The sequence below is a fragment of the Platalea leucorodia genome (genome assembly GCF_965183815.1).
Source record: "Platalea leucorodia genome assembly, chromosome: 1".
Taxonomy (NCBI): Eukaryota; Metazoa; Chordata; class Aves; order Pelecaniformes; family Threskiornithidae; genus Platalea; species Platalea leucorodia.
Genome location: NC_138823.1, coordinates 236,263 through 263,336, shown reverse-complemented (window position 1 = coordinate 263,336; position 27,074 = coordinate 236,263). Strand labels below are relative to the sequence as shown.

Genomic DNA, 27,074 nt, shown 5'->3' with positions numbered 1-27,074 from the left:
ATATGCTATCTTTAGTCGAACTAGTCTTTTAAAACGGAAATGTTGATGCCTCAGAAATGTACACAGCGGCATAGGCTTTTTTCAAAGTATTTTCCTAATAACATCTCACAATATAAACTTGATATCCAGCAGCTGCCAATTAAGTGTGTGTGCGTATATATAAGTTATTTAGGAAACCATCAGAGCTCTCACGGTATAAATGAAGTTAGGGTTATTTTTCCCTTTGGATGTTAGTTCTCATGGGTGAGGACTCGGAGCTTTCGGGGCGGAGGGTGACCGTCGCCGTCCCCGGTGTCGCTGGGCTGGCTTTCAGCGCAAGGTGCGGCACCGCGGAGGTAAGACACCGCCACCAGCAGCGCCGCTTGCTGCTTTCAAAGCCGGCTCGGGTTTGCTCCCCCGGCACCCGGCGGGGCCGGCGCGGCCCCCGCTCCCCGGCCCAGGCCCTGCCGCCCGGCAGCCGCCGCCCCTTCCTGGGCCGGGGTTGCCGCGGCCCGCGGCGGCGGCCGCTCCCCTCCGCCCCAGCGGCGGGCGGCTCCCGCGCTCCGGCCCGGGCTCTCCGGCGCTGCCCGGCCCGGGGGTGGCCGGGCGGGGCCGGGGCGGGCGCGGGGCAGGGCGGGAGCGGACTCCGTTTCCCAGGGACGCCCGCGGGGGGCGGTGCGGCCCCAGGAGCCGACCGGGACCGGGAGCGGCGGGGCCCGAGCGCGGCGGCCAGGCCCGAGGGGCGGCGCGGAGCCGGGGCGCAGGCGGACAGCGGAACCGCGGCCGCCGCTCGGCCCGGCGCGGCCCCGCGGGAGCGCCCGCCCCCCGCACATCCGGGCCCTCCCTCGGGCAGGTCCCTTCCCGGCGCGGCGGCTCCCGCCCGGGCCCGCCCCTGCTCGCCCGGAGCCGATCGCGGCCGAGCCCCGGCGCGGCCCGGCGCGATGCTGCGGTGCATGCCGCCGCTCTGGCGCTGCAACCGGCACGTGGAGGCGCTGGACCGGCGGCACTGCTCGCTGCAGGCCGTGCCCGAGGAGATCTACCGCTACAGCCGTTCGCTGGAGGAGCTGCTGCTGGACGCCAACCAGCTCCGGGAGCTGCCCAAGGTGAGGCCGCGGCCCGCCGCGGGCCTCCCGCGCCCCGGCGCTGGCCCGGCCCGGCCTGGCTGGAGCGCCCGGCCGCGGGCCGCCGCTGGAGGCCTCGGTCCGCTGCGGCCTGGGGAGCACGGCCGCCGCCCGGCCCCGCGGTCCCGGCCCGGCCTGGCGGGGCTGGAGGCCGGCGGAGCCCGGCCGGGCCTCGCGGGCGGCCGCCCCTTTCCGCCGCTCTGCCGGGGCCGCCCGAGGCTGCCGGCGCCTTCTCCCCGCAGCCGCCTCTCGGTGGCCCGTGAGTGGAGCGGGCGGGGGCTGCCCTGGCCTACCCAGCCCCACTCCCGGGAGCGGCCTCCTCCCGGCTGCGCCGCTTTCCTTCCCCCATCTCCTCCGTGGGGAGCGCGGCTTCGGTCTGCCCGAGCCCCGGCCGACCTCCCCGTGCTTCTCGCCCAGTCCGGGGCCGGGCAGCGGAGCAGAGGGGCCGCCGGCACCGGCGGGGCCAAGCGCCTCCGCTGTGGGAGTGGGAGGCCCGGGTGGGCTTCGTGCTTCCCACGGGGACCGGCGGCCGTAGGCGCTTGGCTGGCTCGTTACAGCTTGCCACGGGACGGGGAGCCCCTCGCTTCGGGAGCGCCCAGTGCCTGGCAGGTTGGTGGGCGCTCTGCGGGTGAGCTCGTCTGCCCGATAAAGGGGTCTCCTGCCCGCAAAGGAGAAACGCTTTACCTAAATCAGCAGTCCTGTGAGCCATGCGTACTGCTAAGCAAAGCACAGTGTGAATTTAAAAACTCTGGTTTAATCCGTAAACCACAAAAGCTATCAAATAAGTTTATTAAAAGTGATAGAGGTGCCTGCGCTTGCAGCTTCTTCCACAATTCTCTTCATCCACAGAGCTCTCTGCGCAGGTAACACTGCTGATAAATCCTTAGTGTGCTGCCACACGCCATGCCGACGTGATTTCTCTGTAGAAGCAGAGGACTGGAGATCTGCTCAGCAGACAGCTGCCGGCTCGACCCAGACATCTCTGACTCCCAAAGGGTTTGCTTTCTTAAGGCAGGAGTCTTGGGTACAGGCCGAGCTCTTATGTTTGGGCCCTAAAGTAGCATTCAGCAGGAACTGAAACGGTGGCGTTCCTATTCTGCTGAGTAATCTGGAGTGTAGGACGCTGCAAACAAGAACTGGAATTTGAACCTGCCTCTCGGGAAGGAGAAGGCCTTAAGACGTTACTGGGCTATAAGATGTTCTGGAGGAAGTTTTACCACATACCCCCTGTGGAAATTGTACCATTTTAAAAAAGTTAGTGAAGTATTATTTGTGCCAGAGAGAGAAAGTATTTGACTGTAGCTTGTTTGGATAGATGCTTGTCAGTGAATATAGACTAAGTCACCTTTTTATTAAAAAAAATTGAGAAATGGGTCATTATTTTTCATTTTAAAGTTTTCTGTTGAATTACTGATATGTTACGAAATTTGCCATGAAATCTGGAAAAAAAACCCCATGCAAACCAAAAACTTGTTTTTGATTCGGCCAAAATAATTTGGTTCAGTTTTGTTAAACTGTACAATTTATGCATCCCTACCTAAACAGGTTCTCCTGTATAGAAGCGGCAGATTCTTGCTCTCCTGATGTCTCTGATATTTTTGCGTTCTCTCTGTCTTTCCTGCTTGTCTTCCTTTGAACTACTGTGAGCCAGGCTGCTTGTGGGACTCAGTTGTGAGGGCGCATTGTTCAGGTATGGAGACACTACTATGATACTTTATCAGCTTTCCATCGTGTAGCTTGGGATCTTATTATACTTTAGGCGGGGATATTTCTCAAACTACTGGAAAATGTGTGTTACAGGCAGGTTAGGACTTATGAATGAGTGTAAGACTTTTCTGCAGAGGAGGCTAATTGCGACACATCTGCAGTGAACTTGCTGATCCTTGCGCTGCTCAACTCCTTTGTATCCTGCTGAATCGTCACAGTCCTGCCTTGTGTTTACATTGAACCCGTTTGGACTGAGATATTACTGGGTTTTGGTTAGCTTTTGAAGAGCATCTTTTGCATTATAAATAAGAATTTTATACCGATGTTCTATTTAGTTTGTGATCAGATAGATATAATCCTGCCTATGAAAGCAGGTACGTTGTATCTGTCCTAAACACTGTCTTTCCTTCCTGTTGTCACCCAAAGAGTTCGTATTTGTGAACACTGTTGTTTAACTCCAGCTGTTACGTCTGTTCGGCTTGGGAGTATCAGAGCTCTTGCCATGATCTATCCTGGGATCATGGGTTCCTCTCTGGTGTTTGAGTTCCCCCAGATTTTTAGACTCTTCTGGCAAATAATTATTAGAAAACCAGTAGAGAACAGGCAGATAAGGTTTTGGTCCTCTGGTCTCAAAAGATGCGTAGTAAAGTCAGAAGAGGTACAGAGAATGGGCAGCAGAAAATGGCGTGATCAGACCCAATACGCAACAGCTTCTGCACAAGGAAAATAAACACTTACAAGATCTCTTCAGTCTGTCTGAAAAAGATAGTGCCATTGCTCCATGAGATGCCGGAGGTCTGGAGTATCACAAATGGCCTGGAGGGAATGAACAAGGAGCAACTGACCACTGTTTCTTCCTGTATGAGGACTGGAGGCATTAAGTGAAACCAAAAAGGGCTTAGTTCAGAATAAATGAAATAATTTTTCATGCAAAACATAGTTAAGCTGAAGTGTGGAACTACTTGTCATAGGATGTAATGGATGCTCAAAGTTTACATGAGCTCAGGAAAGAAGTAAACCAGTTCACGGAAGAGATAAGGACCAAAAATGAGTATATACAAAGACACCATCTTGCTTGTGCTGCGTATCCCAGGAGAGACTTAGAGGAAGTATTGTTTTGGACTTGCTGTACTCACACTCTTGCATATCAAGTACTGTCTGCAGCTGCTATGGGCTTTCTCCAGTCGTGACAGGTATCAGCCCATCCCTAGCAAAACCTAAATGCCCTCTCCCTCACAAGCAAGGTGAGTGTCAAATACATGCAGCTGGGGAACAGGAGGGGAAACAAGCAGAGCACCCCTGAGTGCTAACTGCTCCTGAAAAAAGTGAAGGAGCTGGTGGATGGTGCTTAGAGATGCTGTGCCCTGGAGACATGTCAGGGAGAGTGAGTAGAAGCAGGCCCCACAGTCTGTCACCTTTCCAGGCTCCCACCAGTTTTTCTTCAGCTGGTGCATTGGGTGGTCCGGAGGCAGTTGACAAGGAGGTCTGCAGTTTGGTGGAATGAGGACGCAAGGTTTGACCCAATATGTGTCCTGATGGTTTGTGCTGACAGAAGTTCCTTGAGCAGTGAAGAGGTGCGCTTTTTAGTCCCAGGCACACAAATCACGTGCAGGAAGGGTATTATTTAAGGGTATTACTGTTGGGGGCTATGTGGGTAGGGACAGATACCTAACGTATGAGTAAGAATCTGCATGTTATACAAGGTGGATATGGGATGAGAATTGAAAGTAAATTGCCTTTCCACCAGGCAAAGAGAGGACAGCAATATTTGATTTGGGCACGTATTTTCCCTGGGGGAGGGCAATGGGAGAGGTCTTTGGTTGGGGTAGGGAGGATGCTTTCCAGTTGAGGAGCACTTCATGGAAACCTGCCTTTCGTGTGTGAGAGAGACTGGGAGGAAGATTTGTGTATACTACGAAGGAAGACGGCGGGGAAAGGGAAGTGTGCTTGTTTCACAGAATAGGGCTGTGTGTACCCGTTCCTTGGGAGAAGAGTTTAAAGGACTACTGAGATGTGCATGTAGGGGCGGGAGACGAGAGCAGCAAATGGAGATGAGTTAGAAAAACGTGAATGAGAGAGTATGTACGGTCTTTGGCACCAAGTTCGACCAGAGCAAGTTTGTTCTTAAGGGCTCAAGCAGGATTTTTGGGGAAGGCTTCCATGTGGAGGTGATTTTTGAAGCAAAAGAATGGAGCATGGCTGGCTTTTGGAAAGGTCATCTTGTTTTACAGTTAGTAAACAACTTCCTTTGAAGATGTTTGAATTTATCTGACTCCTCTCCTGTGGGTTTTCTTACCTAGTGCTCACTACCAGGCTACCTCTGTCTGACATGCTTTTATTTGTCTTTATTCTGCGTGTTCCAGAGTCCAGAAGCACTGGCAATCTCTTGCTCTTTCTGTGGCACCATTTTCTTCTGTACCAGAACTTCCCATGTCCCCTTCCTGCTGCTGCTTCGCTCTTGATCTGATTAGATGATCTGCCTGCCTCCTGGCATTTCTGAATGACACCACCGTGCTTTCCTGAACTCTCTCTTCCAAGCTGTAGAAGTGAATGCTTGTTTCTCTCCATCCTGCAGTGCCGAATACTCTTTTGTCTGCTCTTGCTTCTTTTTTGTTTGTCCCATGTGAAATCTTGCCTGTTTTGAGTCCAGATTTTTCATTATGGTGGCTATACTGTGGTTGTTTGAAGGGATAGATTAAATCTGCGTTAGGAGCATCTGCTGCCTTGTTGCAGGGATTTGCTGCCAGGGTGATACAGCAGGATTTAATGGAAAATGATAAATTCCACTTGATAAGTTCCCCACACTCTTCACAAGGGTGTCTGAATTCCAGAGGAGGAAATGCCTTGCTCTGTGCTGACTTTTGCTCTACCTGGCTTGCATAAAGTGATTTCTGCAGGACTGTGAGCATGTCGCACACTACAGCAGCAGGATAAATAGCAGGTCCTTCTGCTAGGGGTATAGGTTTCAAGGATACAGCCTGCTAAATCGTTACATTAGAGCTACAAAAACCACCTGACTCATTCAGTCCACTCTCCGAGAGCACTTCAGAGGTGCAGGTCTCACCAGAAAGGAATGAATGCAGTCTGGAATTTGGAGGAGGAATTTGGAGGTGGCGGATGGAGCGTGATCAACAGGGATCCAGAGGCTCTTGGTGTGCGTTCAGAGGAGTGCTCAGGTTTGGAGTATGGGAAGGCAAAAGGGAGAGGGCGGAAGAAACCTGGGTGGAGCAGAGTTCGTAGGACTTGGTGTAGGAGGAAGAGAGGGTGGAGCTGAGTAGGGACTGAAAATTATGAACGAGTCAATGTGGAGGAGGGAGGAGACCTCTCTTCTGTGTCAGCAGGAGTATGCAGAGGGACAGGCCGCTGGAGACCTTCTGCTGGAAGGATACCTGGGTAGGAGGTGTTGTGAGGTTGGGGGAGAAGGCTGGGGGATCATGCAGAGAGGGGAAAAAGGTTATTAAAAGATTAAAGAGCTAGCTTTGACACCAAGTTTTTGAGTCGTGGTGGTGCTGAAGAGGCAAGTCCAAGGGATGTCTAATGGAGGGGTTGCAGTTTCTCTGCTTTGCTTTTTCCTTACTAAAGCTCCCATGACAAATTGGGCCCAGTGCAGAAAACTTTTTTTTCTACTGCCTAGCGAGCTGTTACTAGCTTGCACTGAAAATTATGAGAGATGGATGCCTGGCTAGAGCAGCAGGGAGAGGAGGCCTTTTGGGTCCAGTGCAGATCCCTTCCTGTTCTGGCTTGTTGCTATTTGCATCTTGGCAAGGCCATTTCTAGGCTGGTAGAAACAGTCCAGGTTTCAGTGGTTCCTCCTGTTTGGCTGCCATTGGCCTGGGGCAAGAGCATCGGTGTCCTTTGTCCAGAGCCTGGGATCCTGCTGCACTGGGCAGGGTGAAACCTGAGAGCGGTGTTTGTCACTTTCCCAAGACAAGGTGGAGCCTTACAAAGCTAATTAAGAGCAGCTTTTAATTTCCTGGCATCTGGGGCCTGCAAGGAGGATCTTGGGTTTTATTTACTTCCATGGAGGAGTAAAGCTGCTCCTTTTAATCTCTCCATGCTAATAGCCCTTCCCTGAGAAAGTCAGGGAGCCAGGAATCGTCAGTGACTGGACTCCTCAGTGGTTCACCAGGCTGTAACGAGACTGAGTGAGCTTTGGTGCCCATTAAGGCTTGAGTGTGCGGTGGGCACCTTCTCTTGTTCTGCATGTGAATTCTTTGCATCACAGGCTTTGTCAAAACTGCAAGCTGCATTTGTTTAACAAAACCAGTCAAGAAACTGGTTTTGCTTGGTTGTTATGAGACCTGTGCACAGAGTTGGCATGCCTCTCTGTTCCTTCCAGGAGTTCAGGAGCTGTATGAGTTAATGTGTACAAATGGATGTGGTTTTGTTTCTCCAAAAGCCAGGTATGATGGATGTGCTGCTGCCCAGAAGTCGAAATAAGTGCAGGCTATTTCACCCTCATCCTTTTCTCTTTGTGCAGTAACTGTCTTACAAATCCTGGGTGGTTACTAGGGGGATTTAGGATTTGTGCTGGAGTGGTGATAACTGAGTATAGGCTCAGTTGTGGAAGAGCTAATAAAACTCTTGGACATACAATTCTTGGACATACAAACAAGGGAACAGGAAAGAGGAGCACGGAAGTGATTTTATGCTTTAAGGTCTACAAATAAGAATTGAGTATTAATATTCACTTCTCTGTGAGCTCCAGGGTGCGTAGTCAGCTTGGTTGTTGGACAGCATGTGGACGTGCTGCCCTGTGTGGATCTCAAAAAGAGCTCAGGTCTTGGAGAAAGTTCAAATACTGAGGTAAAAAGGCATACTGGGCAGCAAAGAGGCTCGTTGAAGCACGTGAAGATTTAGGTGACTGTGGCCTAACTGGTGCTGCCTCTCACCAAATCTTCCTTTGCACTAGTTTTGTACAATGTAGGGAGGTCATCAGTGAAAGCACCTACTCAGTCTTTCCCCTGGGTTCAGCTGACCCGGTTATTGTAAACCTGTAGATACATCTCTGTCATGTGGTTAATAACGTCTTCCATGTCTTTGGGTGCATCGGCTGCTAAGTTGGCAGCTTGGAACGAGTTTGCACCTTTGGGATTCCTCCTGTTCCTTGGTGACACTTTCCCTTGCTCATGTTCCAGTCCACTGGCTCTGAAGCGTAAACGTGATATCACAGTGGCCCTACAGAGCATTTGCTCATTACCTGACCTGCTTGCACCTCTAACAGCTCTCCTTATTCCCTTTGGCCGTTGTCTGAATATCTGCCAGGAATGATGTAGGTGGTGTTTCATTGGTGGTTAGAGGTAAAGGCAGGACTAGGTTAACCTCTTTAGGTCTCCTCTGACTTGTTATGTGTGTTCCCCTGAATATTTCTGGATTTCATAACCTTGTTTCATCGTCTGCCTGATAGATGCTTGGATGAGGCAGGGAACAGTGGTGAAAGAGCGTGGTGGATGGTAAGACCCGCTGTGTGCCGAGGCAGAGGGATGTGAGGGCCTGCAGAGCTCTTGCATTGCAAGGTTCTCTGTGGTTTCTGACCCCTCCTTTTTCCATTTCTAGTTCGGGGTATTTAATAGTGCATGTCTGAGCTGTTCTCCTGAGAGCTGCTTTGGCACCTTCCTATTCTTTGTACTCTTCCTGTTCAGAGGAGTTGTTTGTGTCTTTTGTGTCTGAGAATCTCCTGCTGTCTCCTTCCACAGAGGGACACTTAACTCTTCTTTAAGACTTTTCCAGTCCCCCAAATGTGCTTCCATGAACCCCAAGTGTACAGTCTGCTGTAGTCCAAATACCCTGCTCTGTACCAACTAATAAACTTGATCTTGTCTGCCTTGTCTCAGTTTCCCAGTTTCAGGGTTAGAGCTTATTTGTTGGGGTTTTTTTGTTTGTTTGTTTTATGGTGCCTCTCAGTGCTGGAGATGCATCTGTTGTTATAAACTTATAGGGTGATATGATTTCTGCCCCAAGAAAATACAATCCTATTTGAAACAATTGCAACATGTTATTGTATAACTCTTGGCATTTTTCCCTGTTGCTAGTATTTGTGGCATTACAGATAAGTAAATTACTTTTTTGTAATTGCTAGTTGATGCTTCTTTGGTCAGAAGATGGTTTAGAAGAAAACTAGATTGGTAGATCAGGTAGATGCCTTTGTTATACTGGAGAAAGCCATTCCTGAGGTGCTGGTATGCCAGGGAGGGGGCTGGGTGGGAAGAGATAAATGGTAGAATAGATAAGAAAGGGGGAGAGGTCTTTGGATAGTACTTGGGGTATGTTAGGTTTTGCTTCTTCACCCGTAGCCAGAACGCTGTCCCATGAAATGATCTCAACAGGTCTCTCCAGATTAATGCTTTTGCAGTATTTCAATGGAAAATGCCACTGAATGCTCCATGTCTGCCACAGAGAGTGCTGATGTGTTGGTGGCACTTGTCCTTTGGACTTCTCCCAGCCCACTGTACAGGACTGAGGTGGAGGTCACTTGTACTCTAGTTTCAGTAGGGGGGCCCTCTGTTTACGCAGTTGTACGCTGCTGCTTTCGCGTTTGCTCCCATCAGTAAACCCCCCCCCACAGCTCTTTGCAAGAGTGAGGTGTTAATGCAGTGTTGTGATCTAATTCTGGCTTGCAGATTTCCTTTCTGTGGCCCTGAATTGGTTTGTCATTTCATTTGGACCAGAGATTCCACTCTGCTCCTGCGTGCCATCCTCAGGCAGCGTGCTGTCTGCAGGGGAACAGTTGCTCTGTCCAGCCCCAGAGGGGACCGCATTCCTCAGTCCCCGCTTAAATGCCTGGGAAGAAGCAGCTGGTGAGCTTTTGGCTTGGTGACAACTTGCTTTGTCTTAGCTGGAATGTATTCCTGATGCTTAAGTACTTTTATATATTTGAAATACATTCCTGAGGGCCTGATACGTGGGGTTAAATAGTCGGAAATCCGGCCAGTCTGAGTTAGGGAAGGCTGTGTCCCGGCAGCCAGGGAGCAGCCTGCGTGTGTGTGTAGGGTTGGTCTCCTCCGCGGCTCTGAGCTCCGGTGTGTGCAGGGGCATGTGGAGCCGCTCGTGTTCAGTGCGCTCAGTGCTCCTGCCCTGCCCTGCCCTGCCGGGAGGTGCCCTGCCTCGCCAGGCCCGTCTGTGCGTCTCCTCCTCGTCATGGGTCTGCCTGGGGTGGGCAGGCGAAGAGCGTCCCCTCCTCCTGTGCTGTCTAGGGGCTGACAGGGAGGAGAGCCCCCCTTTGCTGTCCCTGCTGAAGCACGGGGAAGGTGGCCTGCCATGGCAGTCTGGCTGCAAACCCGAGCTTGGCCGAAGGCTGCTGTGCCAGGTGTACAGCTGCTGCAGAGTATCGTTTCTCCTTGGGACTCTGCTGAGTTGCTGCCTTTCAGGTGATTGTGATTATGTGCTTGTGGCCAGAAAAGGCTGATGCCAATTTGCTATCTGTGGCAAATGCTGTGAGGAGTGGAGAATGAAACACTGCTATAGTTGGAGTCAGTTATTTGGGAAGATCCCTTGTTTGGGATGGCAAGTGGTCTGTATCCACTGCCTGTGGTCTCATCCCATGCCTGCTCAGGTGGGTCAGACTGCATCTCCGGGTCACTGGCACGAGGATCTCTGAGGAATGCCCCAGTGTGAGGGTCTACCTGGATAGTGGTAGCGGCGCCCTCCTCGTGGCCCCAGGGCTGCCCTGTGGGGGCTGAGGTGTGGCCTCTCCGCTGGAGCTCCGAACTGATGTTCGCATCTGTCAGCAGTGGTGATCGCTTTTTTGACCTCTGCTACCGGTAACTCCATTACCCTCACTAGATTTGAGGTGGAGTGATTCTTCTCCTTGAATCTAGCTATTCTGGGAATATACATTGCTTGCATCATTTCTCTCAAGATAGGGAAAGGTGTGTCTTGGGTTCACTGCTCTGGTGATGCAACCTAGTGCTAACTGGAGGCACTTGGCTCTGCTGGAAGGGGCCTGACTCCTGCTGTGCTAAGGTAGCTGTACAGCCGCTGGGACTGGCGTCCTGCCCGAGCTGCCCAGCTGTGGGATAGAAGTCTTTCTGGTTCTGTGGCCTCACCTGTAAGGTGTTGGCTTTGAGCACAGTGACTTGGAAGGACTGAGTTTAACCTTAGAGCTGATCAACTCCCAAGTGTTTTGCTTTGCAGTTTTTGCTTCCAGCTCCACTTGAATCTCTCTCACACAGCTGGCTTTTCCCAAAGGCAATCCCACTGGCACAGTCGTCAAAGATCAGCTCTTTCTTTCATCACAGATGTAAAAGGAGGGACCCCAGTTCTGTTCACACTTCTCCTACCTGTAGGTGTCTGAGACTTAAAAGGCAGACGTGCGTGCTCCTACATCCTGACACCTTGGCTGCGGAGCATGCAGCAGAGTCTCTGCTTCCTCCGTGGGCAATACTTAAGATGTCAAGCCTGAGTTTAACCAGGAAAATGTGAATAAACACAAGGCTCAAATACGTAATCTGGTTTTGCTGTGACCGTTTCGAGGAGCTGCCTGAGCTGCTGCATTTCACTGCTGACGGACACCTCCTGCCTGCGGTGGCAGAGTCCTGTGCATTTGTTCTGGCTGGGGACAAACACAGAGGTCTGCTGCATGCTGCTGTGAGCCCAGCCCGTGGTGGCATGGGAAACCAGGCTCTCTTCTTGCTCATGAATCACCAGGAGAATTGTAATTATTTTCCTGCTACACAGTCTGATCCTGCCTTTAATTAAATATGTGCTGTCCTGCTGAAGGCAGTGGGACTGTACCAGCAGGGTTTGACAGTTGGACTTGAAATTCTCTGAAGAGTAATGAGATGTAAGGAGGACCTGTCCTTATCACTGGCACTTTCAGGATCAGAAAGGTTAGCAAAACCTCTGCCTTGGATCCCTTTAGCCTGCATTGGAGGAGAAGTAATGCAGCAGGCACTGTTGGTGTACTCAGTCTCTGCAGCAAAATCACCTGGTCCTAACACCTCTGGCTCTGGGCCTTTGTCTCGGAGGCAGCCTGGGTTGTCACAGGTTGTTTTTGAGGAAGAGGAGGCATCTGAGATCTGCTGTTTGGCTAGCAGAGCTTGGGAACACCTTGATAGTTTTGGCTGGAGAAGCAAGAAGGTTTTGTGCAATTCCAGTGTGAAGATGGTGTTTACAGTGTAGACCTAGTTCCTGGTCTCCAGATGTATAAATTGTCACCGCCTTATTTCAGACATTGGCCTATGTGTAAGATCATCGTGGCTCTACGGTTGTGTAAGTTGGGTGTCTGACTCCTCTTCCTCTGGCACGCATCCTGCTCCCCTTCAGCAGTGCTGCAGCCGTCTCACCTTGAGAAATGATCCTTCTTTATGAGGCGTTTCATTGAAGCCTGCTTAAAGCATGCTTGGTGGAGGGGAGAAATGTCCCTACAGCCTGATGGCACTTGACAGCCGCCCCCCTCCTGTCTGCTGTTTGCAGCAGGGATCCTGCCGCCACGGCAGCCTCTGTGAGCTGTCTGTGCCGCAGAACAGCGTGGCTCCTTCTCTGGAGAAACTGGTAGAGGAGCCCCGGGCGTCCGTTTGCCCTCCTCTCTCCCTCTTGGCCACCGTGGAGATGGCTCTCCTGCAGGTACAGGTGGGAGCATGGGGGCTGGCTGTCGGAGGAGAGCAGCAAGGTGATGCTGGGGAACAAAGACCCCTGTGTCCTAGTTCCCTTCCCCCAGGATTAGGCACAGTGCCTTTGGCGGGACTGATGTTTGGGATGTGAAACGGAACAGATGCCTCTGCCCAGATGCATGGGACAGCTTCACACGTATCTCAGTGCTGCGTGTTAGTGTGGGGAGTGCGGAGGGGACCTCCTTGCCTAAGCAGCGGCAGGTGAGGGGAGAGCTGGAGTTCAGCCTTGGGTAGGCTGGAAGCCCTTTTGCTATGTCCTCCAGAAAACAAAGATTCAGAAAAGAGTCATGAAGCTAACTGGGGCCTGGGGCTGACCTGGAAGCAGGGAGCAGTCTGCATGCAGCAGCAGTCAGTGTTTTCCAAGTCCCAGGCTTCAGCACCCAAATGGCTTTCTCTGCTTGCTTGGCTGTGAAGATGTGTCTTTCTGCAGGTGGGAACAGAGCTGTAGGACATACAGGCTTGTATTGCCGTCATGTGAATCGTGGATGGGCACAGGGCTCTGGCCTTATTGCAAGGGCTCTGTGGCCGTGATTGCCACAGGCTGGATGCCAGCATCGTGGGCACTGGCAGTCTGCACAGGAAGCTCGGTGGGCCTGGCAGATCTGCATTCCTGACCTTGCCGTGCATCATCAGACTGCTTGGGTTGTTCAGGGACTGAAGCCCTTTCCCTCCCTCATGCCAGAGCAGCAGGGCCAGCTCCACTGTACCTCTTCTGAACAGCCAGCGGTGGCAATGCAGGGGTGGCTGGGGTTACCCAGTGCTGTCTGCCGTGCCGAGCCAGGCTGGCTCTTTGCCCGTTAATCCCATTTGGGGAATGGTTGGCTTTCCAGGCCTGCTCTCAGGATTTTGTTGTTTCTGGGAAACGGCATAGTTGAGTGGTAGCTCAGAGGGTTTGTTCTGATCCTTTTATCCATTGTCCTTTCTCCTTTTTTCATTTTCCACCTCTTGATCTGACTGAATAAGTGCGCAGGGGGAGGAGGCAAGGCTCTGCTAAACGTTACTCTGCAGCAGAAAAGAAGCCTTTGGGGGTGGTGTCCAAATTCCCAGCATCACTATCTGAATACTGTGGTTCTCTAGGCTAACCTAATAGCTCCATTAATGTTTTTTTCGTGTCCTGTGGCTTTCCTGCAGCCTCAGTACCGATGCTGGGAGCTTCACAGATATGAACATCGACAGTCAGAGGCAGGATTGAAGTTTCGAGAATGTACATCACGTCAGCAAGCTGAAGAAATACAGCTTAGTTGGAGGCATGCTAATTGCAGAGAGGAGGATGGAACCTCCTTCAGACATTTTCTAGGGCCTCTTACAGACAAGGGATTTGGCTTACAAGGGCCCTTTATGACTTTGCTATGTATATATATGCTGTGTGTGACTTTGCATGTACCGGATTGTTGTGCTGCTGTTCAGAGGGACCTTGACAGGCTGGAAAAATGGGCCATTGGGAGTCTCACAGAGTTCAGCAAAGGCAAATGCCAATTTCTGGCCCTGGGGAGGAATAACCTCATGCAGCAGTACAAACACGGGACTGACCACCTGAAAAGCAGCTTTGCAGAAACGCTGGGGGTCCTGATGGACCACAAGTTGACTAGCAGTTAGGAGGAGCATTGTCGGCAGGTAAAGGAAGGTGATCCTTCCCCTCTGTGCTGCTCTGGTGAAACCACGTCTGGAGGACTGTGTCCAGTGATGGGCTTCCTGGTGTAGGGGAGACATGGACATGCAGGAGTGTGTCCAGTGAAGGGCCACAAAAATGATTAAGAGACTGGGGCATCTGTGATATGGGAAGAACCTGAAAGAGTTGGGACCATTCAGCCTGGAGAAGAGAAGGCTTAGGGGGATTTTAACAATGTGTATATGATGTCAGGGAGCAAAGGAGATGGAGCCAGACTCTTCTCGGTAGCATCCAATGGCAGGACAAGAGGTGATGGGCACCAAGTGAAATAGAGGAAATTCTGTTCAAACATAAGGAAAGACTTTTTTTTTTTTTTTTTTTCTTTTTTCTCTTCTGGAGGGGTGGTTGAACACTGGAACATGTTGGCCAGTGAGGCTGCAGAATGCCCATCCTTGGAGTTATTCAGAACCCAAGTGGACACAGCCCCTGGGTAACCTGCTATAGCTGATCCTGTTTTGAGCAGAGGTTGGACTAGCTGATCTTGAGAGGTCCCTTCCAACCCATTCTGTGGTTCTGCTGGACCTGCCTCCAAGATGCAAATTGCCGTTTTGAGTGAACTGCTGTATTTGAGTGAACTGCTATATACTCCTTTGCAGTTTTGCAGATATTGGCTTTCTATAAACTTACCCTGCTTTCTTAATTTAGCTGGAAGCTCTGTGCTAGTGTCCATAGGCAGTGAGATGCCTGCCTTATGCTGATCGAGGCTGTGTGTGAAGGCAGTGGTGACTGGCTCCACTCTTTCTTGCGGAACAGGAGGTGGCTGATGCAGCCAGTTTTGGAGTTGGACAGTCAGAGTTCCTCATATAACGAATGAGGAAGGGATATGGGGGACTGTCAGACTTCTGCCTCTACTCAGGAGTTAGGCATCTCCCTCTCTTAATTTTGGCCAGCACCACCTCTAGTGCCACCCATCTGCATTGCTGGGGAGCAGTCATGACATGTTGAGTATATGAGGCCAGAAGCTCATTTCTAAATCAGGTGGGTCTTTCTTCCTTCCTGGGTTCACTCTGCTTTCCCATCTAAGAGTTCACCATTGATCAAAGCTGGAGCCGTGGGCTAACCTGGCTTATAAATTAAGTGTTCTGGCTTATAAATTAAGTACATTAAAACCTGGCTTATAAATTAAGTACACGCTTCATGTGTACTGAACACCATGGGATCAGGGACTTCTGTGCTTTTGCGTCTCACAGGGTGAGAAGCTCTGCAAAGTGGGGCGTCAGGCATCCTTGCGTTATCAGTAAGAAATGCGTCCTAGATCAGTGGGCCTCGACATCGGTACATGATGCTCAGGACTTTCTCAATACACAGGTATTTCAGTTCCTCAGCAGAAGCCAAAGGTGAGTCTGCCAAATGGAGCCTGTATTTGCTGCTACCAGTGTTTCTTGTTCTCATAAACTGGCTGAGCCTGTTATTGTTTCTCTGGATAACCTCAAATAAAACCACAGTTTGGAAACGTTCCTTGAGTAGGACTGACTTAACCATTGAAGATGAGTGCTGTATGGTCAGGATGGCGCTCTGCTTGGCTGGTTGTAGTATTTCAATTTGAAGCTGTCATTTCTTTCCCTTTGCAATGACGATAGTTTTGACTGCCATAGCAGTGATTCTGCTCTATTAGACTGATATTTTTCTTTTATAAAATTACTCCAAAGGCAGTGGTCTGAATTAAGAGGTTCGTTAGTAATTGCACTGGGGTTTCATTGTTTCTCACTTCTGCACATATCATCATATTTCAGTATTGAAGTGACTCTTCCATAGTTGCTGAGGCATCAGTCGTTGTTAAGACAGAAGTACAGTCTGTCTGGTTTAATCGTGGTTAGCTGAACCTAGCTGACAAGTGAGTATCGTGTACTCTAACAGGAGCAGAATAAATAGCTCAGGGTGGTCCATTAGCTTACGTGGAGTTTCTTGGGAACCCAGCCCATTTATAGTGGGTAGCTCTGTAACTCGCATAAGTGTAGCTTCCAAGTGACTGGTATGGTTTAATTCTGAAAGGTTTGTCACAGTCAGGGGTCTCCTAAAGTTTTGATGGTTCTCCTCCATTGTTTATATTGGTTGCTGTCCTGTTTTCAACTGAGATAGAGTTAATTTTCTTCTTAGTAGCTGGTATAGTACTCTGTTTTGGATTTAGGATGAGAACAATGTTGATAACACACTCATGTTTTAGTTGTTGCCAAATAGTGCTTACACTAGTCAAAGACTTTGCAGTGTCCCATGCTCTGCCAGGTGCACAAGAAGCTGGGAGGGGGCACAGCCAGGAGAGCTGACCCAGACTGGCCAAAGGGCTATTCCATACCGTATGATGTCATGCTTGGTATATACTGAGCCCCAGGACTCAGTACTGGAGCCAGTCCTGTTCAATATCTTCATTGATGATCTGGATGAGGGGATCGAGTGCACCCTCAGTAAGTTTGCAGATGACACCAAGTTGGGTGGAAGTGTCGATCTGCTGGAGGGTAGGAAGGCCCTACAGAGGGACCTGGCCAGGCTGGATTGATGGGCCGGGGCCAACTGCATGAGATTCAACAAGGCTCAGTGCCGGGTCCTGCACTTGGGTCACAACAATCCCATGCAACACTACAGGCTGGGGGAGGAGTGGCTGGAGAGCTGTCTGATGGAAAAGGACCTGGGGGTGTTGGTTGACAGCCGTCTGAACATGATCCAACAGTGTGCTCAGGTGGCCAAGAGGGCCAATGCCATCCTGGCCTGTGTCAAGAATAGTGTGGGCAGCAGGACCAGGGAGGTGATGGTGCCCCTGTACTCGGCACTGGTGAGGCCGCACCTCGAGTATTGTGTTCAGTTTTGGGCCCCTCACTACAAGACAGACATTGAGGTGCTAGAGTGTGTCCAGAGAAGGGCAACGAAGTTGGCGAAGGGTCTAGAGCACATTTTATGAGGAGCGGCTGAGGGAACTGGGGTTGTTTAGTCTGGAGAAGAGGAGGCTGAGGGGAGACCTTATTGCTCTCTACAGCTACCTGAAAGGAGGTTGTAGCGAGGTGGGGGTCGGTCTCTTCTCCCTAATAACGAGTGATAGGACGAGAGGAAACGGCCTCAAGCTGTGCCAGGGGAGGTTTAGGTTAGATATTAGGAAAAACTTCTTCACCAAGAGGGTGGTCAAGCATTGGAACAGGCTGCCCAGGGAAGTGGTTGAGTCTCCATCCCTGGAGGTATTTAAAGAACGCATAGATACGGTGCTTGAAGACATGGTATAGATGGACTTGGCAGTGCTAGGTTAACGGTTGGACTCGATGATCTTAAGGGTCTTTTCCAACCTTGATGATTCTATGATTCTAAACTGGGGGGAGTTGGCTGGGGGGCAGCAATTGCTGCTTGGGGATGGACTGGGCATAGGTCAGCGGGTGGTGAGCAATTGCATTGTGCGTCACTTGTTTTATATATTCTTTTATCATTATTGTTGTTATTTTCTCTTCCTCTGCTGTCCTATTAAACTCTCTTTACCTCAACTTAGGAGATTGCTTTTTTTTTTCCCCTCATTCTCTCCGCAATTCCACTGGGGCTGGAGGGAGGCTCAGTGAGCAGCTATGTAGTGCCTAGTTGCTGACTGGGGTTAAAGCACAACAGTGGCACACTTCAGTATTTGCCAGGCAACAGCAAAAAGGCACCTTTGAGGCTTCTTACTTGGTTATGCAAACGGGCCTGTGAGTTTGACTTCATGTTGTGTGTACTATTGTTGGCAACATTTTTTTGTGTATCGTACATGGCCACCTCCTCTCTGCTCTTCCTGTTGGACGTTGTGCTAAAGGTGCTCAGCTTTCATCCTTGGTCCGTGTATTCAGGGTTCAGCTCCTTGTAGGGTCTAGCAGGGTGCCCTGGCATCACAGAGGGCCAACAGCATACTGGACGTACTGATGGGAGCACACCCAGAGACTAGGGGAGTGATTATTCTCCTCTGCTCAGCACTCCATAGACCACATCTCGGGACTGCATCCATTGTGGGGCCCACAATACAAGAATGGCATTGCTGAATTGGTGTGAGTTCAGGAGAGGGTCTGTAGGGTGGATGGGGGCTGAAGCACTTGCCCTGGCAAGACAGGCCGCAGGAGTGGGACTTCTTCAGCCTGGAGAAGGCACTGCTTCGGAGGGGCTTCAAAGCAGCCTGCCAATGTGTACAGGGAGGTTATCAGGGAGATGGAGCCTGGCGGTGCATGGGGGAGGATGAGAGGCACAGGGCATCATTGAACTAGGTGGTTCCATCTGGGTACAAGGAAGCTTTTTTCCCCGCTGTGAGGATAATTAATTGGTGGACCGAGGGGCCCAGAGGGTTTTTGGATCCTCCATCTTTGGAGGTTTTGAAAGACTTCACTAGACAAAGGCCTGAGCAACCTGGTCTGACTTCATAGCTCACTCTGCTTTGAGCATGAGGTTGGACTAGAGATCTCCCGAGGTTCCTTCCAAGCTGAATTATTTCATGATTCTGTGATAAAGGTCTGTGATATACAAAGGATTAGAAGGGTATTACTTCATTGTCCCTTTTGACTGAAAAATCTGTGGATCTTGGTTGCCTTTTTTTTTTTTTTTTTTAGAGATTGAAGTAATTGAATTTTGTTTCAGAAATTATAGATAACTCTTGAATGACTTCTCATATGCTTACCTGCTTTTGTCTTTGGAGGGCCTGCTGAATGAGGATGTTGCATCTGAAAACATGCTGGAGAGCCTGTATTTCACATTTTTCTGTCTTTTTTGCAATGTTATAATTTTGTGGAATATTTCTTATCATTTGGCTTATAGTGCTTTACAGGCTCTTTATACCTTTCACTAATTTTCAGCCAATCAGTACATTAATGAGAGCAATGGCCTATGTATTTCCAATCTGTTATGTTGCAGTTGCTCTGCTCTGGACATTGTAAGAATTTATGCCACCTGAATCTTATTTGCAAGACAATTTTGTAGTTGTTTTCCATCTTAGCCATCCTGTAATGGTTCACATACTTCAACAGTAGAATATCTTTGTAATATATTCTAATTTACAAAGGCTTTTCCCCCCTAGTTACCCAACTATGCTGTTAATAGATTAGTGCACCCCCCGATATTTGTCTTGAGCCTTTTTTTTTTTTTTTTTATTATTATTTGTGATAACTTCCATCATACGCTGAGCTGGTTGAATTCCTGTGCACTGGAGTCCTTTTGTACTAATCCGTGTTCGCTCTGTGTGGTCTTTAGGCTTCTGGTATGCCAGGAAACAGTGAAAGATTGCTGCTTATTGTTTTTCTTCAAACTTCTGTTTTTGATCTTGTATCAGTCTAGTTTGGACACTGAAAGATCTAGGTCATGCAGATTTGTTGATTTTTTTTTTTTTCTTTTTTAATATTCAGAAAATCTTGAAATTGTGTATATTTCATCTTAATAGACACATTCAGTATAGTGCTAAATTTGTGAGGTTTTTTTTTGCCAGCTGTATGAAACAAGGTTAACATTGATTAGAAAAAGGGATAATTGCCAGTCTCCAAAGAGACGTTTGCTTGAGTTTTCACTCTTAGTTCCAGTAACAATTTTAAAATTAATTTGTTCTCCATTTCCAGTCTCACAAATTAATCTCTTGTGCAGTCTTGCTTTGTAAATTTGGCTGTTGGGCTTATGACTTGAAGTATACCCAGGTCACAAAATACCGAACTGAAAATTGTATGCATCGTGTTAGATACAGTGCTTGCAGTCTTATCAGTTCTTGATTACATCATGTTCCCATATTTTACATCATATTAACTGTAGTCCTAGTAGAGATAAGAGCAAACTTTGACTGCTTGCTAGTTTTCTAAAAGCTTTGCTAGCATAAGTGGGAAGCGCATCTATTCTCACACTTTTAGGTGCTTATTCCTGAAGACGGTCCCATCTCTGAACAGCTGCTGAACAACCGGCATCTGTTTATTTGCTTCAGCAGTGCTGGTCTACTTTTCCGTTTCTATGATGCAACGGCAGTTAAGCCTACTAGACTGGTTATGGAAACATCGGTATGCTCTGCTGGCAAAACTGTGCTACTGTAGTAAAGACATTCATGAGCAAAGCAGTCTGTCAAGGGAAAATACAGACTTCTTGGTGTATCTGTGCTTCAGCTAGCAATATTTCATTGACACAGTTGTGTTGGTAAGGGGATAATGATGAGGAGTAAGTGGCTGGTACGTAACAATTAACAAGAAGGTTTTGCTAGTCAGAGTAGACATGCTGGCTTACTTGGATTCTGCTTAACTTTCTTTTTTTTTTTCAAATATAAAATCTTAATTTTTGCATGGGAATGCTGTAATTCTGCATTTGTTTTTTGTGACTGCCACTGATGACTTTTGACTAGTTTGAATTCTTGTCACATCAAAATATTTTATTCACGTCCAGCTTAACTGAATCTTAAGAAGTGGGATGTACTACTCTTGTCTTGCTGTTTGCTGAATGGAAATTTGTGCACAGATCTGGTAATAGTCTGTCAGCACTGTGAGGTTTTTTCTTACCTTTTTTTTTAAAAAAGAAAAAGCTGGGGAAGAAAAAATGCTGATATAAAAAAGTAGCATACAAAGCAAGATATTTTGGAACATTATATTTAGTAGATATCTCCCTGAAGCAAAGTTAATTGGATGGGGAGAATTGTGAGATTGTCACGACAGCCTAATTCTGAGGCTTGGTCTGCACTTGGCTTCACAGGCGTGTCTGTGTGCCTGTAGGTTCTGATTATTTTCAGTGAGGTAGTTATGCCAATAAAAGGCCTGTTAGGCAGTTTGTTCTGTTAAATTGCAATAAACTGCATGGATACAACAATGCTGCCCATATATATTGCAGTGCAACATATAGCATGATTTTATTCTAAAAAAAATTTTTTTAGAAGTGTGCACATCCATTTTGAGACTGCCTGAAATCTGTTGGCAGAAGTGCTAAAAGTTTGGACTATAGATGTTCTGTTCCCTTTGTTATTTTCCAACTTGTAGACTTTAGCAGGTCAACACAATGTCTTGCCTGGAATTTCCTTGCATTCTAAAATTAGGAGAAGGATCTAGGAAACAATAGCAAATCAAGTCTCTAAACCTCCTGCTCTGGCTTGAACCTTTGTTGTCATTTAGACTTTCACCTACTTCCTTTCTTATTAAACTGATTTGCATTACATAAACTGAATTTAAAAGAACTTACGCTGTTCAGTGTCAAGAGGACTTTTCTTTTTTCTTCTTCTTTCTTTTTTTTTTTTTTCTTTTTTTTTTTTTTTTTTTTTTACTTATTATGGTCTCCTGTACTACTTGAGGACATCAGGAGTATGCATGTCATATCACTGCTGTTCATCCCGGAGCACTTCTCCCTTTCAGCATGAGGAGTGATGTAGAAGTACGAGAACCTTAGCATCACAAAGGCCATGCTGTGTTTTGCAGTCCCTCAAACATGCACTTGCACCCAGCAGTGCTTCCTATCTGAGACATCTCTGTGGGAAACTGCAGAGGTTTTGATCTGCAGCAGAGAAACTTCTCAAGTTCTTTTATTAGACCTCATCATCATCCCTTCTAGTGGGGTGAGCAGCTCTCTTTATGGTCTGTGTATCTTTTCAGGGTTATGTTGTGCATCACCTTTTCATTCCTTACCCCTCCCTTGTCTGGTCTGTATTACTGTTCTTTGCAATGTTATGAGTGACAGTTGTGGGTGTCCCACCACCTCGAACCTTAACAAATCTCAATATTCCCACAACTGTTCCGGGGGTGGGGGGGTCTGTTTCAGCAACCTTTTATGCAGATGGGTTACTGGGAAGGCAACTGAGAAGGAAGTTTCAGACTTCAAATTCTTGTTTGATCCTTCTCAGTGTGGTCTGTGTAAGCAGCCCTGACTCTCTGGACATGTTTTCTGATCTGTAAGTAATCCTGCCATTACATCTTCTGTTGCTTGCTGTAACTCCCTCTCGGCCTCTGGCATAGGACAGACAGGATGATTACACGGATTAGAAGTGGCTTCTGTGTGTTACTTCGTAGTCCTGAGTTTGTTCGTAGCTTCATTGCTACTTTCTTTTGCATCACAGATTGAGTCACTAGCTTCTTAAGGTTTGGCCATCTAAAACTCATGAACTGTTTGAGGTGACTTAGAGCACTTGTCTGTACTGTTGCAGAACCCAAACACATCATTAGAGTGTTACTATGTGTGCGCGCAACAGTCTCTGCCCTTATCTATTTGTGGGTTATGGGTAAACTTCTTAAAACTGTCTGTTTAAACTTCTTAAAACTGTCTGAAACACTGTTTCTGCAGTGGCCCAATATTGTTTGTTTGTTATTCCCAGGCACTCTGAAACGATCCAGGAAATGCAGCAAACACCACAGCCTTGGTTTCCATCCTGTCCAGTATCCTATGTCCGACAATAGTTAGAAGCAGCTGCAAGATTTGTTCAGTTGATAATTATAGTATGCTGTGTTTAGTTAAGCTTACTGTGTTAAACTTACTGAGAGGCTGTTGATATCTAGAAAGAGTGTGACTGATGAATCTTGTAATTTGCCATTTATAGCTAATATAATTGACTTCTGAGAACAAGGGTAGGTGTGAAGAAGTTGCGTGTCGTTAGACTAGGAGACCTCTAGAGGTCCCTTCCAGTCAACTTTTCTATGACTGTGGTGTTTCTAGAAAGGAGTTTTCTTTCCGTCTTTAATTCTTTGTTACTTGGGCCCTACAGATAGTTTGCCTGCTCCTTTTCTTTTTTGGTACAAATGGCACAAATGCTTTCCCTGTTGGTGTAGGGACCTGTCACTGATGTCCTGACAAAATGTACTGTACAGTAGATGTGCATGACAGTAGGGATGGGGGATTCAGTCTGGAAGTCCCCTTACATTTCTCCTTTGTTGGCTTCTCTGGACCAGACTCATAAACACTGTGGTGTCTGCTGGCAAGTTGCTTTATAGTGACTTCCTCATGATGCTAGTATTTGAATGCCTAATATGAACTGTTATCTTAGGAAACAAGGAACATCCATTTTGTATCCTATAAGGGAGGGAGAAGAGCAGTGGGATAATAGAGATGTTAAACGAATCATCAAGCTAAGCTCATTAAATGCCTTTCTTCTTTCAGCCTTGTCTCTTGTAGACCTTAATTGGGGTTCTCATCTGTGCAGCGACTGCACTTTGAGGACCTCACCAGGACAGAGGTTATGAGAGAAGTTGTCTCTAGGGATGGATGCTCAGGTTTGCCCTGCGGTGAGAAGACAGGTTTCCCATAGAACTGCTGCTGACCCAGTTTTGTTCTCTCCTGTCACAGCCTTTCTTTAGGCTTCTGAACCTCCGCAAGCTGGGTCTGAGTGACAATGAAATCCAGAGACTTCCCCCTGAGGTTGCCAACTTCATGCAGCTGGTGGAACTGGACATCTCCCGTAACGGTAAGGTCAAAGCTAAATGGGGAGTGGGTGCCCCACAGCCCTGCTTCTCTCAGTGTAGTAGTACTACCCTGTGCACTCATGTCCTGGAAGAGGCAGTGCCCTTTCGCAGTCCTGCAGACTGATCTCTCGTGGGTCCCAAGCTATGAAAATATGGTTGTCTTACTGTGCGTTAGGCTGTCACCAGTACCTGGTGTCCCATTTTCCACATGATAGGCTCTTCTCAAGCCTCTTTTTTCTTTCATGTCTGTTTTCCAGACATTCCGGAAATTCCTGAAAGCATCAAATTCTGCAAATCCTTGGAAATCGCAGACTTCAGTGGGAATCCTCTCTCCAGGTAGGAAGGCATATGCAACCCTTTTGTCCAGCTGAGAATGAGAGTTGAAGTTCCTCGTTCTCCCTAGCTTTCTCTGGTCTTCATCTTGTAATTGTCTTCCTTTGAAGTCAAGGCCTAGGATCACCCTGTCTTTGCCAAGACCTGCAGATATCTGCTCTCCTGACAGGAGGAACACTCAGCATAGGGAAGAGCTGGTGTGTGCTCCCTCTTCTGTGGGGCCTATGGCTTGGATTGATGAGCCTTTAGTCATACTGTTGCCGTTGGTGTGAATGGTGAGGACTTTTGTCCTCTTAGAATAAGTTTGTTACTCCCTCCCCACCCCTTCACCCTGGTGCACAAACCAGAATGGATGTGGACTTGTATGGCAGAGGAGTGGAGAAAGGCCTGCATGCTATCCGCTGCTCTCTGTCAGTCCTTTTTTGCTCTCTGTCAGTCCTTTTTTGCTCTCTGTCAGTCCTTTTTTGCTCTCTGTCAGTCCTTTTTTGCTCTCTGTCAGTCCTTTTTTGCTCTCTGTCTTCTTATTTATAACTTAGGATGGCCATCCTTTGAACTCTGGTCAGTTTCCCTGATATCTCAGTGCCCAGAGCTATGTCCAAGAGCAGGGCTCTCTGCCTTGTCTCTTCAGTCTTCTGTATCTACAGCTCTTAATCCATAATGTTTTGGGAATTACTTAATCCCTAATGTTTTGGGAATTTTGGCTCTGCTGCCTTGGTGAACCATGCTTTCAGGTACTGGTGTCTTGATGCATTGTCTGCCAGGGTCCCTGTAGATGCCAGTCTGACTCCAGATGCCTGCTGCCCTTTGTGCTCCTGGGCAAGTGCTGCCCAAGTCGCCCTTCAAATAGATTTAACTCTCTGCTTCCCTCTTGTGGTGCCAGACACTGCCAGAATGGGACAAGCTTTTCAGTCGGTGAGAACCCCTGTACCACAGGACTGACCAGCACTTCTACACTAGAAGTTATTTGTCAGAGTCTTTTTGTGGCCCAGAGCTGTAAGATGTGTGTCCTGAGCAGTGGGGCAGGGAAGCTGCAGGAGCTGCCTGTGAACAGCAAAGGATTTCTCCTTTTCACAGGTCCTTCCTCTTCTATTGCACCTTGGAGCTGTTATGATAATACTACTTGGTCCTGGGGAATGCTGCAGGGTCATCTGCAGAAATGTCCTTAGGTGGGCATTTGGATGACTTGGTAACCCTCCCTGCTTCCAAGTTTAAATGATCACATGGTATAATTTAGTCTGGGATTCGTGGTTGAGTACTGCAGAGCCAAGTTTGCACACTTGGACATGTAGTGACTGGTGCAAGGAGGTATTGTTCTCTTGGAAACGGGGCATATTCGGTGTCAGGAGACAGGGTCAGAGGTGGTTCTTACTCTTCTCCTTTCCACATGATGATACCAATTGGGATAAGACTGGCTTTTGGTGGATTTAAGTGAGGAATTTAGGGCTTGTTTTGTGTACAGAATTAATGGTGGTTTTGTTCTGTCATGCTTTCACAGGCTTCCAGAGGGCTTCACACAGCTTCGGAGCCTGGGCCATTTGGCCTTGAATGATGTGTCCCTGCAGAGCCTCCCCAATGACATTGGGAAGTGAGTATGCCCCTGTTCCTCATAACGGGGAGGGGGGTTGGGGTGGGGACACTAGCAGGACTTGGAGGGGAAGAGTGTGCCGTCCTGGTTACAGCTTGCCACTGTACTGAGCATACTGTGTGAGCACCTCTAAGCATTATTCTTGTTAAAAGACAACCTTTTTAAAAAGGTTCCTTTCCTGGTCTTGGCTGCTTCTCCTCCTCTGTGGTCTGTGGCACAGGCAAGGAGTGCATCCAGGCTTCTCAAATCTTCTGTCTTTCCTTATTTTATGAGTGCCCGTTTGCCCCTTTCCAAACAGGTGTGGTCTGTCTGATGATGTTGAAATGATTTATGGTGCTAGCAAATGGCCAAGGCAAATCCTGTGGGGCTTTGCCCATGGGGTGCAGTGCCCCTCCCATGGGATTTGGCTTTCTACACATGAGGGATTTTATCTTTTTGGGCAGACAGTCCTGTATGTGATACCATGTTTTCTCGTCCTGAGTTTGGGCACAGTGTTGTTTCCCCATGATTTTGCAATAAGCAGTCACCTTCATCAGAAGTCATTTAAGATCCTCTTTGTGTTTTGTTTTCCCCTGTCATCTCTGTTCATGTGTACACAGTCTTGTATATGCATTTGTGCAGGTCATGAGGGGTGGTCCCAAGGGAAGGGATATGAGCATCTCCTTGTATCCCTGAAGCCCTATTCAGTGAATCTGGCTTTCTCGCTCCCTTTTCTCTTGCAGTTTGGCAAACCTGGTGACTTTGGAGCTACGTGAGAACCTGCTAAAGACTCTCCCCACGTGAGTGTCTGTCTGGTGGCTTCAGGAGTCTCCTGCCTGATCGTTCTTACTGATTCCTCAGGGACTTGCTGTTTCTGTAGCACAGGCTCTAGCACTTTGCTCGGGAGGGCTCAAGACTTTGCATAAACTAGCTGCATCTTGCTGGATTTCTGTAAATTGGGGTAAGGAGGGAGAGAGATGGTACAGGGCTTAAGAGCAGGGAAGGATGTTCAGAGTCTGTACTCAGCCTCTGTGTCAGGATTGATTTGGAATAGACAGGGTTCCACAAGAAAGCTGCTGGAAATGGTGAGAACCTTATTTCCTGGAGAGGTAGAGCGCATGACAGATTCTTTTGGAAAAAGAGAGAAAAATGTACTGATACGGGTATAGGAAGAACTCTGTATACAGTGAAGTTCATAATTTGAAGAGCAGCAGAATACGGCTGAAGATATGTTTTGCTTCTGACATCTCTGTTTTCTTGGGTATCCCTTCTGATTGTTCTGGTTGAGCAGTTTGTGGGAATGGGTGGGATAACTGGCTTTCCTGCAGCAGACAAAAAATAAGCCAGCAAGGGAGAAGAGGTAAGTCTTGTTAAATGTTTCAGAGAGTTAGGGACAGAGATGAATTCCCGGTAGAGGATCTCGTTGGTACAGCTGATGCTATCAGGTAGATAGGATGTGGAGAACTAATGAGTCGTGCATCAGTCTCTGGTTTGGAGCCAATGATGAGAGTTGTTTGTTGAGTTTTCTAACCTACGTTAGCTCTGTCAGCTTGTTTTCTGCCTGCTTATCCATCCAACTGATGATTTCCCCAGTCGTCTTTGAATATATGTTGGAAGGGATTCGACCTGACTTCTTTTTGAATAGCAGTGTGTTTTGGGGCCACAAAAACTCCTCAGTGAATGTGTGAAGTATGCAACTATTGTCACCTTTCCTCAGTGCCCTCTTACTATTCCTGACAAGTATTCAATTTGGCTGCCTGTACT

General features: G+C 48.3%; 1 protein-coding gene across 28 annotated transcripts in view; it reads left to right on the top strand.

Annotated features, from left to right (window-relative positions):
* The first annotated feature begins 870 nt into the window (after window positions 1–870).
* SCRIB (scribble planar cell polarity protein) overlaps window positions 871–27,074 on the top strand; it is a 120,985-nt gene continuing 94,781 nt past the window's right edge. For all 28 annotated transcript variants that reach the window (XR_014229466.1, XM_082324208.1, XM_082324199.1 and 25 more), the window contains exons 1-5: window positions 871–1,082; window positions 23,298–23,415; window positions 23,671–23,749; window positions 25,242–25,331; window positions 26,054–26,110. Coding sequence is in view for 27 of the 28 variants with exons in the window: in XM_082324208.1 (XP_082180334.1) it covers window positions 921–1,082; window positions 23,298–23,415; window positions 23,671–23,749; window positions 25,242–25,331; window positions 26,054–26,110 (506 nt within the window). In the remaining variant the exon portion in view is untranslated. The remainder of the gene's footprint in view (window positions 1,083–23,297; window positions 23,416–23,670; window positions 23,750–25,241; window positions 25,332–26,053; window positions 26,111–27,074) is intronic.